Raw genomic sequence first — 17573 nt, 5'->3', positions numbered from 1 at the left:
ATCCTAGCTCAAGCAGAGAGGGCGGCATTTTACAACTGTTACATGATCTCTTAAAGACAAGCTGGCAGCAGAACCATTTATAGAAATCAGATGTTCTGTCTTTTGGCCCTGACCTGTGTGTTGAGCGAAGGGTGCAAAGCTGCAGCACCGGCAGGACTGGAAGCACGGTAGGATTGGCCTGCACGATTTCCAATCGTGCACGGCTAACCTGTGGCGCAAAATTCAAGGAAAAGGCCTTTTTCCCGCGGGACCCTGGGAGCCAGGCTCCACTTTCCCACGCAGGCGCCTTCAGGTCCCCGGCTCCTCACCCTCCCACTGCGTGATGACGAAAGGTGCCCTCAGCCCCGCCCTCTCTGGCGTCGACACCCAATGGGCGGCCGCGGGCCCTTCAGGTGGGCGGGGCACGCCCTGGGAGCCGTCCTGGTTGGCCCTCGGCCCGGCGCGGCGTATGACGTCTCTGCGTCTCCGTCGTGTCCCGCTACCGTTAAGGCGTGGCGTCCGCTTCGGGCGCCTGAAGGAGACTTGGAGACGCCTGGGGAGCGTCTGTTGGGTCGTTGGACGTTGCCGCCGCCTCTGTTCGTGGCCGCAGTCCATGAGGAAGATGCTGGCCGCCGTCTCCCGTGTGTTGTCGGCCGCCGCCCAGAAGCCGGTGAGGCGGCGTGAGCGGGCCGGGGTGGGGCCGAGGCGGCGCCGAAGGACCGGTTGGGCCTCGGGACGCGCGGTGAGGCGCCGCCCAGGGCGCGGCGGGGCGCTCGGGGAGCCGCGGGCCTTTGTTTTACCTCCACGCCGTGCACTCGGCTCTTGGCCCCGGGACGAGCGGCCGCGCGGGCCTCTGGCGCCGGCGGGGGGACGGGGAGCTTGACGAGGTCCGCGTGGAGGTCAGCGCGGTCTCGGCGCCGGCTTAGCAGGTGTGCCCCAGAAGTGCCCCTGCGGTCACTGCAGAGAGGAAGGGTGCCTTGCGCTTCCTCGAGCCTCCGGTTGACCCCCTTCGCAGCCCACTCATTGTAGATCTTCATAAGTTCATCTCTCTTGGCCGTGTAGTATGTTAAAAGCGTGGAATTCGGAGACTGAGTGGCTCCGTTCAGACATCAGCCTCACCATTTAGTAGCCCTGTGACCTTGGGCGAGTTTTTTTTTTTTTTTTTAACATCCCTGTGGTCAGTCTCCTAATCTCTAAGATGGAGATAAGAGTACTTAGCCCGTGGAGTTGTCGTGAGGCTTAAACGAGTGACACGTATTTAAACCTTTCCAAATAGCGCCTGGTACATAGTAGATGCCATCTGTGTTAAATATTGTTGTTATTTGAGTGCCCCGTTTGCTGTACATTTGTTGAACACTTGCCCTCGGCTCTGTGGAGTGTTCAGACTCAGGCTCCCCAGAAACAATCTAACTCCCCTTTCCTCTCCCTTAGCGTGGAGCTTGTCTTGGCAGTCCATTGAAGAGCAGTCAAGCAGAACCCAGAGGAAGCCGCCCTCCCCCATACACACACACACTTAGGGTAAAAGTAGCTAAAGAAAACAGCAGTGGTGCTTGGAGAGTGGGGTTAGAGGTTAGTGCTATTTATGGCTCCAGCTTTTAGATGTGCTTAATGCCTAAGCTGCAAGCATTTTGACCTCTAGGCCCTGAGAGGTAGTATTACTTGTTATAACTGCAGCCAAGCTTTGACTTGCGGTTCTGGCTCTAGTAACTCACCCAGTTAGTATGGGCAGAGATCATGGGAAGGTAGGAAGTGTACTCCTCTAGGAATCCTATTGACTGAAATAACTACAAAACATGATTTGATTAATCACTTATTAGCATTTAAATTGTAACTGGATCTACCTGAAGGACAAGCACGTTTCAGCGATATTTATTTCTGCATATACACATGACATAGCCGACATTTATTGAGCTCTTAATATGTGTCAGGCACTAGGCTGTTTAATCTCCACAACATGAGTTTTTAGTTGGCTGTAAGTAAGAGAAACATGTTTTCAACATTATACAGGGCCTTAGCCCTGTATTATGTTAATTTTAGAAGACTAAATTTAAAAAGGAAAACTGATAGAATTGGTGGTGGTTTACAGGAAAAGAAAACTTGGTGAGTTTTCAAATTACGGTCACCTCTGTGTTCCTCTGAACAGAGAAAAGTTATTATTTAAAATTAGAGCCTCAGGGCTGGCCCTGTGGCTTGGTGGTTAAGTGCGCGCGCTGCAATGCCGGTGGCCCGGGTTCGGATCCCGGGTGCGCATCGAGGCACCACTTCTCCGTCCATCCTGAGGCCGAGTCCCACATACAGCAACTAGAAGGATGTGCAGCTATGATATACAACTATCTACTGGGGCTTTGGGGGGAAAAAATAAAATAAATAAAATCTTTAAAAAAAAAAAAAAAAAAGAACTACCTTTAAAAAAAAAAAAAATTAGAGCCTCAGGGCTGGCCCTGTGGCTTAGCGGTTAAGTGCGCGCGCTCGGCTGCTGGCGGCACGGGTTTGGATCCAGGGCGTGCACCGACGCACCGCTTCTCTGGCCATGCTGAGGCCGAGTCCCACATACAGCAAGTAGAAGGGTGTGCAGCCATGACATACAACTATCTACTGGGGCTTTGGGCTTTGGGGGAAAAATAAATAAAAAAATTAAAAAATTATTATAAAATTAGAGCCTCAATCCCTCAGCTGTCCAAAATACTTCTGGTTGTGTTTTCTGGTCTTCCAGCAATGTGCTGGCATGAAATGCAAATTGCACTTATCTTCACCTCAATAAAACTTTGGCTTCGTCAAAAATCATCTAATATAGCCCAAATCAAATAGAAATGAGTTTGGGGTTACAGTGATCTGTTAACTGGATAAAACAAGAGTGGAATATAACTTTATTCAGTCAAAAATTCTTATCGAGAGAAAAGATTATTACAGTAGAAATGGATTCCTGTGCATAACATTTACTTCTCTCTTATTTATTTATTTTTTGATGAGAGACAGTGCAAGTTAATGCTCCTGCGAGCCACTCCTCCTTTTGGCTATTTTGCATGCTTTTCCTATTCCCTGCATATGTGGCATTAATTATACTAAGGTAGAGAGAAAAATATTCTGAAGATTTATTAACCCTAGATTATGTGTGTCTGTGAGCTGAAACCCTGTTTAATAGCTCCCCCTCCTGGAGACAGAGCAAATAAGCTAATTAATGTTTCCATAAACGGTTATATAGTAATTGATGAGATGTTCCCAGAGTGCTTAGTACTTCAGGCTCTTGGGTCTGATGTGCTCATTCATCTGTCAGGTTTCAGTTGTGTTAACATAGGCTACTTACAGTGTTCAAAGTGTTTGTTTTAGAATCATCATAGACCTATACTTTTTTTATTAACCTATACTTCTTAATGTGAAAAAGATCATTGTTAGCCGAAGGAGAAAACACTTGAAACTGTCTGTAATGGACTGGACAAGTTTCTTGTTCCACAGCATGCCAGATTCCCAGTGATTCTGGGTTTGAAACTTTGATTTGCAAAAGTGTCTTTAAAATTAAGTCAGCATATCAGATGTTAGTCCCATCAAGACAGAAATGACCAGTTTCTAAGCATAAGTGATACAAACAGGCTTAAGGAATTTATCTTTTAACAAACTCATTATGTGAATTAAAGTAGGTGTAGTATTTAATATCCTAGAGAACCTAAGTGGGAATGTTGCTCTAATTATGGTGTTCACTTCTCAGGATTTGAGAGCGCCGGGTTCCTCAGGGCTGGCCCAGGTGGAAGCCTTGGGACATCGTCCCACTCTTTCCTCCTTCAGCTTGCTACCCTTCAGCCAACCCACCAAAACTTTCAGAAACTGGATGCTAGCACCTCCTACAGAAAGTTGAGAGTCTCTGTCTAAAAATGAAAGCAGAGAGCCCAGTGTAACTTGTTACTTAAGAACCTGTGATTTCATCTTTGAATGAGGTTGCAAGTTTTCAAAGTTCTTATTTCACAGAAGATTAAATTGCATTTAAAAATTTTATTCTTTGTCTTATTGTTTGTATTTCCATTATGACCCCTTCTTTTGTGAGATCTTTACTACCAGTATTCTTTTGGCTTTTTAAGTAGTAGATAAGATTTTTAATTTACACTGGTAGAATCTAGAATTGTTGAAATATTTTCATCTTTCATTTGAATGGTTCCCATGTATTTAGGAACTTAAAGTTTTTATTTTTCAAAATTTCCATGGGTTTGTCCATGATCTCTCAAAGAGGAATCCCATTTAACACAGAACTTTTTATGGCTCTCCAGAGAAAATGAATGGTAATCCTTTCAACAATCTCAACAGTTGAAAATTATGATATACTCACACTTCTGATATGACTTTTAGTTTCTTTAACTTGGCTCCTTTCACCCATTACATCAGTGATTCTTCATGTTTTTGAGATTCATAATAATGAAATGGAGATAAAGTATCTAAGTAGCTCTCTGGCAGTCATAATCTTTGACCTTACCTTCCTGCTCTTTATTATATAGAACTGTCTGTCATTCTTCATTGTTTTGACTTTAGGATGGAGAAAGAAAAATTGACCTACCTTCTCTCAGTTACTGTTGCCTGGCCAGTTTGGTCTCTAGTTTTAAATCTTTCCAAAAACTGCAGTTTCTGTAGCTGTATCTGGAAATTTATTTGGCAATACAAGAAATATTTCTAGCCCCATAAAATAATTTAACTGCCAAAAATAACGTCTGTTTCATGATTGCCAAGTATAACCTTTTTTTTTGTCACCTCACCCTTCTCAGCCTTTCTTCTTCCCAATTTTCTTCACTCATTCTTAGATATATCAGTGGACTCTCTCTACTTCTAACTTAACTGAAGCATTTATTTTTAGTATTTAAGCTTATTTCCTCCAGCAACGCCATTATCTTTACTTGTTGGCTTTATCAGATAATGGTATATTGTTGGGGGAAGAGATAAGTAGATAATAGCTTTCTGCCTATTGGTTTGTATTAGCAGATCAATCTTAACCCTTCTCACCAAGATCAAGTCCAGTGCTACAAGTTGGATGGTAAAGTAATACAGTGTATAAACATATCAAAAGTACTTTTTGTAGGATCTGAAGAATGTACTTTAAGTCTCTATGAGAGGAAGTCATGTTGGTTTTCATATCAGTATGTGAAAATGTGGCAGAATGTAGATAAAATAGTACAATACTACTAATTGGTTAAATGTGGTCTAACCTGGACCTTAGCCATCACATAGAGTACTTTTGCTGTGAGCAAGTATGTTCGATTGAAAGAATGAAAGGGAAACATTTCCCTCAGCTTTTTACCCCCACAAGCAGTGACGGCCACCCAAACATCGAGAAGGGAACACTTGTAGAGAACATCTCTCCCTTCTGGGGCTTTAGGAGGAGCCTACCTAAGACATAGGCTGTTCAAATTATAAAACGTCCCTCAAGTTCATTGTTTTTAAGTCAGGGAGTACTAAGTATCTTTTCTTTTGTCTTGTACATTTCTCACTAATGTATTTATCTCATACTTTGAATAGTTTAATTTTCTCATATAATTATTTCATAGAAAAGTGGTTTGCCTGAAATAGGAATTGAATCATAGTTTTATTTGAAGAATAATTCTGAAAGCTTTAGCTTGCTCCATATATCTGGTTATGACTAAGAATAGCATAAATAAAGAAAGCCACAGGTTATCTAGTCTCTTCAATTTGGCCATTAACTTTATCATATTCTCACTGTAATTTCTTTGAAAACAAAGAAGTCGATGGGTTTTGCCCCCTTTCTCTTTCTGCTATTTGCCTTCAGATGGGGGTAAGATTGTGTTTCATTGGCCAAAGCATGGATTCATTTTGGAAGACAAGATCTCAACACAGTGAACAGAATGGAAGATAAGCCTAGATCACAGCCTGATAAATGATTAATAATAATAATGACTTAAAAAATAACTGACAATAAAAAGTACTGATATTTGTATATTTTGGTCTTTCAAGGCAAGCAGAGTGCTGGTGGCATCCCGTAATTTTGCAAATGATGCTACATTTGAAATTAAGGTAAGAGGTGTTTTACTTTGTATTAATTTTTCCACAGGTACACTTTGATATACATTTTTACCTTTGGAATAGAACATGTTGATATTCATGCTTTTTCACCATTTTCTTCCAAATGTTCTAGAATCAAAGATTCAGAGAAGTTTAGCAAAAATTAGAATTTATTTTTCTTACTTAGCAGCTTGCTGGTATTTCCGGGGGTTGGGGGGCAAGCTAAAAAGGTAAAGACTTACTCCAAAGTTTAGAATGTGATTCGGTAAAACATTTGAATAAGAAGATTCTTAGACTGCTTCTTTGAAAGTTTGTATTTCACCCTATAACTCATTTGACTTTTAGGGGTTTTCAGTGAAAGTCATCTTAGAAAGATTTCCTTCTTCCAAAACCCCATCCCATTGCACAGTGAGCTTTGTGATTTAAGGAGTCAGAAGCAATATGCAGCATTTCTGATGTGCTCCTCTGCTGGTTTTCGAGTTAAATATTATCTGCAATGGAGTTAGATCTTAGAATGGGTTGGCAGTGTTTACATTGTGGTAACTGAAAGATAACTGTCTGATCCATTTCAGAAATGTGATCTTCACCGGCTGGAAGAGGGCCCTCCTGTCACGACAGTGCTCACCAGGGAGGATGGGCTCAAATACTACAGGATGATGCAGACTGTTCGCCGAATGGAGTTAAAGGCAGATCAGCTGTATAAACAGAAAATTATTCGTGGTTTCTGTCACTTGTGTGATGGTCAGGTGAATGGTAGTTTTGTAATAAAATGGTGTTACTTAGGAATTTAAGTATGGTTTGTATTTATTGGCCTTTACCTTGCCTTATGCATCTGAAGGGTTCCAGGCTGATATTTTAGAATAAAAATGAGAATGTTGAGACCTGCTATGAAGCTTATGCTGAAGAATTTATTCATGCATCACATGGCTGATTTCTTATGCCTTTATGGCATTGTGATCACATGTACTGGATATACTTTTGGGGGAAAGGGTTTTTGTTTTGTTTTTTGCTTTGTGGGTTTAGGCCGAGGGTTACAAATTCAAATGCCTGCAGAGGCCAGGCAAGTAGAATAAATGAGTGAAGGTGGCCAGCTGTACAAAACATAGAGAATGGTGAGAGGGACTAGTGGTGAACTGGAGTGGACAGGTCCACCTGCAGGGGATGTCATGACTTGATTCCAGCCGGTTGATGCCATATGGAAATACGAGGCTAATGCTGTCCTATTGTTCGTTTCTTCAAGAGAAGACAGGAGTCTCCATTTTCCTGTGAAATTCTCCCAATATTTTAATGTTGACATCTGATTCAGGATTTTCTTTTTTCATATCATTGTACAGGCTAAAGGAAAGAGCATATTTGTGGATTGCCAGTGTATGGCTTCTGGCTTGGGCCTTACTCTCCACTCTGTTTGATGGAAAGTAGAGCTACTTTCTGTGGTTATTAAAAGTACTACTAGGCCAAATGTTTCATAATAGTCTAGGAAGCCTTTTATCTAGAAATATGTGTTGTACTGACTCATCATTGCTTCTTGCTTTAATGCAGGAAGCTTGCTGTGTGGGCCTGGAGGCTGGCATCAATCCCACAGACCATCTTATCACAGCCTATCGGGCTCACGGCTTTACCTTTACTCGCGGGCTGTCTGTCCGAGAAATTCTCGCAGAGCTTACAGGTTTGCTATTGATTTACAAAAAGGGGAAATTAGTGAATTAAATTTTCAACTCTCCTATTAAGATGCTCACCATTATGAGTTAATATTAAAACCTCTTTGAGTTAAAAAAAAAAAAAAAACCTCCCTTTTGATGGTTAGGTGCCTCTGTTGTGCTTTTCAGTAAACTGACCATTTTTGAAGTCATCTGGTCCCACATGCAAGTTTGAAAAGGTTAGCTCTATAAAATCAGAATAGTGTTTATCATCACTCAAGCATGCCAGCAGAAATCTAGCAGTCATAGAAAGTAAATTGAGTAGAAGCATATCAGTGTATGCAATTTAAATTCTAGGCATCTTCTTAATATTCCCTTTGTCTTTGTCCCCCGTGACTCTTGAACTGTTTAGTGTACCACTGTGGGAGAAATCTGAAGATGTTTGTAACTGGCAAAAAAAAGTCTAGAATACCACACTAACATCTGAAGGAAACTCAGTGATTAGAGAGCTGGAAAGGTTGGAAAAGTCAAGGACATGGGACTGGTCTGACCTTCATTATAAAAGGACCAGGAGACAAAGAGGAATATGTGTTTGCAAAGAGGGACGGCTGCTTACACAACTGAATTGGCTTCTGAGTTCCAATGGTTGAGCCTCTAAGAAAACACTTGGGATGTGGTTTTGTTTGTTTTGTATATTTGGTTTTGATGTGTATGTGTGTGTGCTGCCATTTCTAGGACGAAGAGGAGGCTGTGCTAAAGGAAAAGGAGGATCAATGCATATGTATGCCAAGAACTTCTACGGGGGCAATGGCATTGTCGGAGCTCAGGTAATCGAGGATGAGGATTGCATGCTTTCCTCGATTTGGCCTTGTCCCATGTCTTTATAATATTTCATACCCCAGAAACTTCCCTCTGAAGTATTTTAGTACTTCTGGGGCTTGGTGTGCTTTGAAAGACCTATTGCTTCATAAATAACCCATTTGATTATTTAATAGATTTGGACGATGATTTAAAATTTTTCCTTTTAGGTATGTATGTTTTATAAGTAAGCAAGAGCCTTTAGCAGTGGCACTATACCTTCACCTTTTAATTTATATTGAAGTACATTAATTGCTTTGTCACATACACTTTGCCCTACTTCTCCCTCCTGTAGACAGAGGCAGGTGATCAGGATCTCAGGGGCCTACTTAGAATCTAAAGCCAACTTCTGTGGTTACATTGTCCTCCTCATTCTCATTAGTGAATAATGAAGAAGTAACAGCATAAAATCATATCTAGATTGGTTTACTTTCTATAATATTAAGATTCTATTATATGGTTTTTAAAAAAACCTAGGTTTCATTTTTTTGGCTCTTTAGGATTAGTAGGTGAATCTGCAGAAATTTTATTGCTTAATGGTTGAAATAAATTATAATAATTATTCATGTTACTTTACCAGTTTGTTTACAATATTGGGGGTTGGAGTAAGCAGAGAGGGTTGGGGAAGGGAGGGTTTGTAGTGCCAGTGTAATTTCCATCTCAAATTCTGGCCAGGAGTTAAAATCAGAGCATTAATTTCTCCCCTCATGCATTTCTGTGGTTGCTTTCTTGTTGTCCTTAATATTAGGTGCCCTTGGGAGCTGGGATTGCTCTGGCCTGTAAGTATAATGGAAAAGATGAGGTCTGTTTGACTTTATATGGCGATGGTGCTGCTAATCAGGTGAGTGTCTCTCTCTTAACTTTCTAGTAACGATTAGACTTTTGAGTATTCATACATCAGTTTGTAGAGAAGTACTGTATTGCTTATTAGTTGAAATAGCCATTCATATGGCAAGCTAAAATTTGGTTTTATGGCCAGATTAGAGATTTACTTCTTGGCACGTTTCACAAGTGCTTGATAGGGGCACGCTCCTGTGAGGGATCTCTCCTTTGCTCTACCTCTGTACTTCACCAACTGTCTGTGGCAAAGAACCTTTTTACATTTTAACCCATTGCAAACCAATCCTTACACCAGTACTGTAATGTACAGACTCATTCTCTTGGATGCCATGGCATTGTCAAATTCTTCTCATAGTTTCTGAGCCCTGACTCTTGCTGCACTTCTCCTGTCATGGTCCGGGTAATCACCAGTCTGTGGATGACACTCTGAGGCCCTGCTCTGGATGCTGATTCTTAGACAGTGGTTGACTCTGGTTATCCCGTGGGTCTCAAAGAATTTATAATAAAGTGTAAAACTAGGTAGCCACACATTTTTACATGTTGATCTTTTTCCAGTGTATTCTATACTACTGCCTTGGCCCCAGAGAAACCAGTGGTGGTATTTGGTTTGTCACTTGCCTTAGTTGCAAAAGAGATGATGCTTGCTGCTTCTTCCCACCACCCCCCAGCACACACACTCCTTTGCCTCAAAAGCTTGGTTGTAGAAGATGAGGCTTTTCATCCTTTATGAAAGCTTTCTCTGCCAGGTAGAGCAGCAGCTGTTAGGGATAATGAAGTCTAGAGAAAAACAGCAAAATGGAACTACTTGAACTTTGTATACATACTTTCAGGGTCAGATATTCGAAGCTTACAATATGGCAGCTTTGTGGAAATTACCTTGTATTTTCATCTGTGAAAATAACCGCTATGGAATGGGAACATCTGTTGAGAGAGCAGCAGCCAGCACTGATTACTACAAGAGAGGTGACTTCATTCCTGGACTGAGGGTAAGGACACCTGTTGTGGAGCTAGGGCTAAACCCTCTGGCTCGATGCTTCTGTGTGCCCTTGATAATCTCAGACAATTTGGAGAGTTCTGTTTTCTTAGCATGAACAGATCATGTAAAATTAAAATGGTTTGAGGCAGTTTGATTTATGCCCTGCCCCTATCCTGTGTATTAACAGGTAGATGGAATGGATGTCCTGTGTGTCCGGGAGGCCACAAGGTTTGCAGCCGCCTATTGTAGATCTGGAAAGGTAAGACTTGCTCTTAGACCTCTGGGCTAGAGATTTCTAATGACATCTGTCTTAAAGTTAAAAGAATGCCTCCCACGTGTCTATTATATCTATTCAGGGGTAGCTGCTAATTGAGGTGAGATAGAAGCCGAGTCCGGTCAGGTGATTTGGGGTCCCTTCATAACTAGTGTGGTCTTGGTAGCTCACCTCCTGGGAAACATTCCACCTTGCCCCCATTTGGGGTAAATTTTTTCCTCCAGTGTTTCTTCACCATTTTGCTTCTTCATCGTGTCAATCTATTTTGCCTTTTGGTTTGGGTAATTCTGTGCCTCCAACCACTCCCCATCCCCCATTAATCATAAGCCCCTTGAGTGAACAGATTGGGGATAATGCTCAGCACAGAACTTTGCTTATATAATAGGCATTTAGTATGTCTTCTGTAAATGAAGTATTATCATTAAAGTATGTAATCTTAGTCTTGCTGTTTTAGTCCTAAGAATCGTGACCTTTCAGTTTTAGCAGTGGAGGGAAAGAGGAACAGTGAGATTGGCCTAAAGAGAGGCTTACGTGCCATCAGAGCTCGTGAATAGATGTTCTTCTCCCTAAATCAGTGTTCCACAGCCTAGAAAGCATGCCCCTGAGTTTACCTTTCAGTGACTTCCCCTGTATGTTTGGGAAATAATCCAAATAAGATTTGGCTAGCAGAAATGAAAATGGGAGAAAGGGGGTGAAGCAGAGAGGGAAATGTTGAGCAATTAAACAATAGAAAACGAAGAGTAAAATAGAGCATGACTAAGATGGCAGGTTGGTGGCAGTGGGCTCAGCAGTCTGTCAGGACTTCCAAGACTAGAGGTCAGGCCCTGAGTGGTGGCTGTGGTCCCCATATCTCTCAGTTCCTAAAAGAATTTGTGGGTTCCAACCCTATGTGGAAACAGGGTCAGTGGTTTATAATGTGTTAACTTTCCCAGCCTGACCAAAGCGTGATCTTGGAATTAAGGGAGGGTCTGGAAAACCTTTTACACCACCTCCTTAGCCCAACTCACTCCATATGTCTACTCCATATGTCTACTGGATGACAGAAAGAATAGGTGATAGTTGAGGGATTGACATATGTCAGTTGACACACTAAGCACTTTTTATGTATTATCTTATTTAGTCTGCACAACTGAGTTAGGTTATTACCGTTTTACCTGTTTTGTAGATGAGGAAACAGGCACAGAACAGTTAAGGGTACATAGATACTGTATATTACAGCCAGGATTGAAACCCAATCACTTGGACTCAGAGTCCCATACCAAACTACCCAGGGATCCTCGGTCCACCCCCTCCGTGTTCAACGTCATCTTCTGGAAGGGGGCTAGTGTAGCATGAGCAAGCTACTTGTGCACAGCCAGGCTGGCCAGATTCCCAGCGGAGTTACAGGTTTAAGTATCAGAGCTCCACAGTGCCTGCCAACTTTCTGTTACAACACTAGCCAGATCTGTGTGAAGCGAGATTGGTTGCCAGCCCCCACGAAACACTGCATGAAATGGGTGTGAGGTGGAAATTCACCTACCCACCCTATCTTTAGTTCTTCCATCCTTCTGTACTTTCCAGCACACATACAGGTTTGCTTTTAATCTTATTTTTAGAGTTTATATTTTTCTCTAGTGTTTTAAAAGGATCAGAATGCTTGTAGATCATTTCACCTGTGACTGGGGAAAAAGACTAGCCTCTTGACCCTGAAGATAAAAACTGTCCCCTCTCCTGCTGCCATATCTGTTTTCTAATAGCTTTTTCTTCATTAAATCTGAGCTCTTTCTTATAGCATCACATATCAAACACAATGCTGATGAAATGAACAATTCTTTATTTAACATCAATTGGCTCTGTAACGTGCTAAATGCCTTTTTGATTCAAAACAAACTGCGGCAGGTTGCTTTTATTAAGTTCCTGTTAAAAATGAGAAGAGAAGGATGAGACATGTAATAAACAGGTATTAGAAATGAAAACAGATAACTTAATAGTCAACCAATAAGAAATGTTAGACAACTCAGCTGATTTATAGGTCTGATGAGAATATAGGTCTGCATTTGAGGCTGGGGATTGTTGGTTGTCTCACCTAACCTTGGTTTCTGTTTTAGGGGCCCATACTGATGGAGCTGCAGACTTACCGTTACCATGGACACAGCATGAGTGATCCCGGAGTCAGGTATGGTCATGGGAAATCTGAGTGTGGTGTCCAAAGCAGGTGGGCTTTGAATGGTGTTACTCATATGAAAAAAGCAAAGCATTTCAACATTTGCTTTTGAAGCCAGACACCAGTTGGCTTCATGCATTGCATTAGTCAAGCAGTTATTTGAGTCTAGCCTGAAAGCAGTGCCTCCCAGTAAATTAGTTCCAATATAGAAAATCCATACAATATATGGTATGTACATGTAGTATGTATGTGTTAGCCTGAGCAGCAATAAAAAACAATTGCAGAGAGAAATTGTTGCATAAAACGGGTCCTGTGGTGTAGAGTAGTATATTTGGGGGCATTTAGCTTTTATAGGCATTACCCCAAATGCATTCATGGCATACTCCACCTGAAGAGGATTAGCATTTGAAAATGTTCTGGCTGGCATGGAGTGTGGCTAACTGGCACTTGAAGTCTTCAATATGTTGAAATAAATCAGTCAAAACAAAATTAGGTTACCCTAGGAAGATCAGAGTTTTACTTGTCACTTAGTAACTCTGGCATGTAATGCTGCAATCCCAGAGTGTGACACAATTAAAAGAAGTAGATTCAGTCAAAGTAAACTATAATAAGCCTTTGTGTGTAGAATGGAATTCTAAGGGAAAATGTTATAAAGAGCAACTTGTATGGAAAAATATACTTAGTGAATTCTGTTTTCAAAAAATGGTGGAACCCTTACTTTTAGCATTACTTCAAATGATGTAGGAGAAGGACGTGTTAAAGAATCAAGAATCGGAAAACCTGCTGTCCAAGTTTTTGCCAGCCATGCTTCTCTAGGGTCTTAAGGGAGAAAGGAAAGGCACATTTATTTCCTGCTTGGCATTCTGATGCCTCAAAGTTATAGTTGTCCCCACACATGTAAAATGTAGGAGCTCAAAAGGGTAGGACAGTTGGCACATAAAGAGGCTCCACCACTTCCTTCATACCCTCACATCTAGATCAAAGAAGCAAATAAAAACTTGACCCCTCTTGTCAGAATGCTGGAGAAGCCAGGTGAATTGCCAGGGTAGAGTTTTCTATAAAAGATAGAAGCAGCTCTTACAGAATGAGTTCTTTGTGCTCTGTCGTTTCAGAAACGTACATCTGTATTTCACTTCATTGTAACAGCCTGGCCCCATATTGTATTTATTTCACAGAACTGTTTTTGCTATACTCGAACTGGTCTTATAACTACGTTTTCCTCCCTGTAGTTATCGTACACGAGAAGAAATTCAGGAAGTAAGAAGTAAGAGTGACCCTATCATGCTTCTCAAGGATAGAATGGTGAACAGCAATCTTGCTAGTGTTGAAGAATTAAAGGTACAGTCACTCTCAGTGGTTTAAAAGTCTGGCTTTAAGGGTTGGCTCTCTTTTCTGAGCAGTTTTTCTCCACACAAAAAGCTGCCACTCCTGGATGAACTAAGTAAATGGAGGAGTACGTATTGTCACAGGACATTAATCAGTCATATTGGCAAAGCCTTTAAATCCTCCAATAGCACAATTCTTTTTTCCTAAAAATATACTTTGGATTTTTAATTGATAAATGTTCCCTCACCAGCATTTATCTGTTGAAGTCTGTACTCCAGAATATTTCTGTGTAGATCCCTGTCATTTATTTAAAAAATAAAATCTTTGAAAATAGCAACTATTAGTACTTCTGGTACTAATAGGAGACTTACAGTTATCCTAGCAACAGGTTCGAAGTAGAACTAGTTGGTACCTAAGCTGCTGTTTGTTGAAGAATCTCTTGAATTGTAATCTGATTTTTAGGAAATTGATGTTGAAGTGAGGAAAGAAATTGAGGATGCCGCCCAGTTTGCCACAGCTGATCCTGAACCACCTTTGGAAGAACTAGGCTATCACATCTACAGCAGTGATCCACCTTTTGAAGTTCGGGGTGCAAATCAGTGGATCAAGTTTAAGTCCATCAGTTAATAGGAGACTGCACATAACGGATGGTTACACCTTCAGTGGGCTGTTCGGCAGCAACTATAAGGAACTCTGTGTTCTCAACTTTGTTCATGTAAACTTTCATTAAGACTAATGTGTAGATGAAGATAGTAATTGCATGCACAGTTTATACAGTGTTGCATTAAAAGAGGTTATTGCACATTTAAGTATTTTATAAAGGTTATTTTAGATTTATATAAGCCCAAAAAAGGAACTACAGAGTTTGTTTAGCCTTACCCCAAATTATTTCCTTAAAATAGTTCTATTTGATTTAGTTGTATACTATTTTAACAAATATTCTTTAGTCATTAAGAGGAAAAACAATTCCTCGTACGCCTAACTCTGCCACCTTTTTGTTGTGTGTGAGGAGGGGATCACACCCCTGTCCCTCACAGTGACATACTTGCATTACCCAACAGTTAACACAGCGTACCCTACTGCACACACACACACCCATCAATGTGCACATTGGTGCTGGAGCCTATTCACACTGACTGTTGTTTCTCCGTAATAAAACAAAATTTATTTTAACCAAGGACAATTCCATTTTTAAATAAGACTACTTCATAATCATTTCAAAGGCCAAATAACTTAGTTTTCTCCATTTATATATTCACTATAAATATGAAGCTATTTTCTTAAGAGTTTTCTATTTACATTCATATCAAACATTATTAAATATAAGGCATATTCTTCTCTCTCTCAAATTTAAGTGCAATACTAGTTAATAGTAATGCATAATCCAAAACAGTGATTCCCAGCCTTTTTGTTATTTTTCAACACCCATTGTTTCACCTTTCCAGCAAGTGCTATAGGGTAGACTGATTTTTTTCATTAAATTAAAATTCATTTTTAAGAATTCCATAATACTCTGGGATGCCAAAACTAAGGTTCACAAATACTGTTCTCACAATACATACAAAAAGTTAAGTTTTACTCACCTTTAAAACACGTTGATAAATAACAGGGTAAAAAAAAAAAACCCCATCTCACTAAGGATGGTCTTTAAAACGTCACCAAGTTCTTCAGTTGGTCATTGAACAATGGTGTTTTCCTTGTGTAAACTCAGCGGAATTCGTGTGTATGTTAACAACAAAGGTGTCGGCTCTTGGCTCCCTCTGTCCCCTGGCTCAGCTGACTGATTAAGCGTCATCTGGGGTTGCCGGGGACCCCTGAGCCTGTCTTCTGTACTGGGAGACTGCAGTCCAGAGCCTGCAGAGGAGACCACCACTACAAGACAAGAGTCTTCTTTAGAGTCATAAGAAAGGATAAGTTCAGAGCAACACCACAAAATACTTCTTTAGGAGCCCTTACAGCAAAAGCTATAGTGTATAATTCTAGATTGGCTGTCTAGTCTTAAAAATGCAGTCCCTAACTTAAAAACTTAATGAAAATAAAAATGTTCTCTCCACATATGGAGGTGACACTTGTGTCCCAGTAGGAGTGGGGCATGGCCTTTGAGGTGTGTACAGGAGTGCTGGTGGATGACATAGGAAGGAGAATGCAGGCTGCAGTTGGGGTGTAGCATGCTGGCATCTCGTGCCTTTCCTCACTCCACTCCCAGCCAGGCACGGATGGCAGAAGACTGAAGGGGGAGAGCTCTTCTGTTTCACCTTCCTACTGCTTTCTGACTTTTCCTACCAGGCCCTTCAGCTTCTGCCACCTCTCAGCTTTTTCCCAACTTCAACCTGGGAAAACTTGAGTTTGGAGTGACTTTGGGTAGTTTATTTTCTGACTTAGCCATAGGAAAGGGAATTAACTTCAATGAACGGGGTAAAGTTACCAGCACTTTGTTTTCTACTGCGTTATTTAAAGGCATAATCACATGAAAAAAGTCATTTCCTATTACAGTGTTCTGAGGCTATTCTTACCGTAGTCTGAGGTATCTTAGATCCTCCTTAGTAATGTCATTAAGAATATCAGAAAGTGTATAACCCTCTTCAACAATCTGAAACAAAGATCAAATATATAAGAGCCAATAGCATAGGAATAATAGCATAGGAATGGTTTTTTGGTTATAAATTTACCTTTTCAATTGTATTCGCATCCGCTCCTTGCAGTTGCAACCAGTCTACAAGTTCTTTATCTGTTCTCTGCCCAGGAGACCCAGGAGGGGATGCTGGGGTCTCTGTAATATCTGTAATGATTAGAAATTTGTTTTGTTGTATATTAATGTGTAACAGTAAAACTCTTCAAAAATAACAAGTTGATGAAATAAACTATTCCAGAATGTAAATGTGATGTGAAAAGGAAATGCATTAAATCTGTCTCAGCTGCTCTAATACACGTTGCACAACAATCCATAGTTCTTGGATTCATTTTCCAGAGATTAAAATAATCCTTACCTATGACATCTTTAGTCAGTTTGGAATTTGATATGTTATCTGTCTTTCACTGTAAATGCTTATGCCCCTGTCTTTAAAATGCCTTTTCATAGGAGTCACATCCCTAACTGCATTGGAAATCAAATGAGGAAATAGGTTTTAGTATTGAGATTTTTCGTCAGAGCTTATCCATTCTACATTCCAAGAGGTAGCTGTAGCCCGTCTGTAAGTGGCACAAAAGCAATAAGGCAGGTTTACTGAGGTGTAATTGATGCAGTTAAACCACCCTTTTTAGGTACGCAGCACTAGGAACTTCGACAAGCAATGTCATGTAACCACCACTACAGTCAAGATACAGAAATTGCCATCACCCCAAAAAGTTCTTGTGGCTTGTTATAATCAACCCCCTCCCCATTCTGATCTGTTTTTTCTTTATAGTTTTGCCTTTAACAGAACATTGTATAAGTATTCTGTATTTATGGAATCATAGCATGTAACCTTCTGACTCTTTGACTTAGCATAATGCATTTGCGATTCATCTGTGTTGTTGAGTGTACCAGTAGTTCCTTTCTATTATTGA

The 17573-nt window shown here is 40.8% G+C and overlaps 2 protein-coding genes across 4 annotated transcripts in view; one reads left to right on the top strand and one right to left on the bottom strand.

The window, feature by feature from the left end:
- The first annotated feature begins 486 nt into the window (after window positions 1–486).
- Window positions 487–17020, top strand: PDHA1 (pyruvate dehydrogenase E1 subunit alpha 1). Its single transcript, XM_004435174.3, has 11 exons — window positions 487–649; window positions 5926–5985; window positions 6546–6719; window positions 7513–7639; window positions 8346–8437; window positions 9217–9309; window positions 10139–10294; window positions 10472–10543; window positions 12646–12713; window positions 13931–14039; window positions 14490–17020. Exons 1-11 carry the CDS (start codon window positions 593–595, stop codon window positions 14652–14654), a joined length of 1173 nt encoding a protein of 390 aa, XP_004435231.1. The 5' UTR covers window positions 487–592; the 3' UTR covers window positions 14655–17020.
- Window positions 12355–17573, bottom strand: part of MAP3K15 (mitogen-activated protein kinase kinase kinase 15) — a 135545-nt gene continuing 130326 nt past the window's right edge. For 2 of the 3 annotated variants that reach the window (XM_087427620.1, XM_087427619.1), the window contains exon 26: window positions 12355–16806. In XM_087427620.1, coding sequence (XP_087283746.1) covers window positions 16685–16806 — 122 coding nt within the window. In that variant the 3' untranslated portion in view covers window positions 12355–16684. The remainder of the gene's footprint in view (window positions 16807–17573) is intronic. The other variant, XM_014791143.2, reaches the window with a different exon arrangement.

The sequence above is a fragment of the Ceratotherium simum genome, chromosome X (genome assembly GCF_057802395.1).
Source record: "Ceratotherium simum simum isolate JZ-2026a chromosome X, ASM5780239v1, whole genome shotgun sequence".
NCBI classification, from domain to species: domain Eukaryota; kingdom Metazoa; phylum Chordata; class Mammalia; order Perissodactyla; family Rhinocerotidae; genus Ceratotherium; species Ceratotherium simum.
The sequence above is the reverse complement of the archived record's forward strand: the minus strand, read 5'-3'. Positions and strand labels throughout refer to the sequence as shown.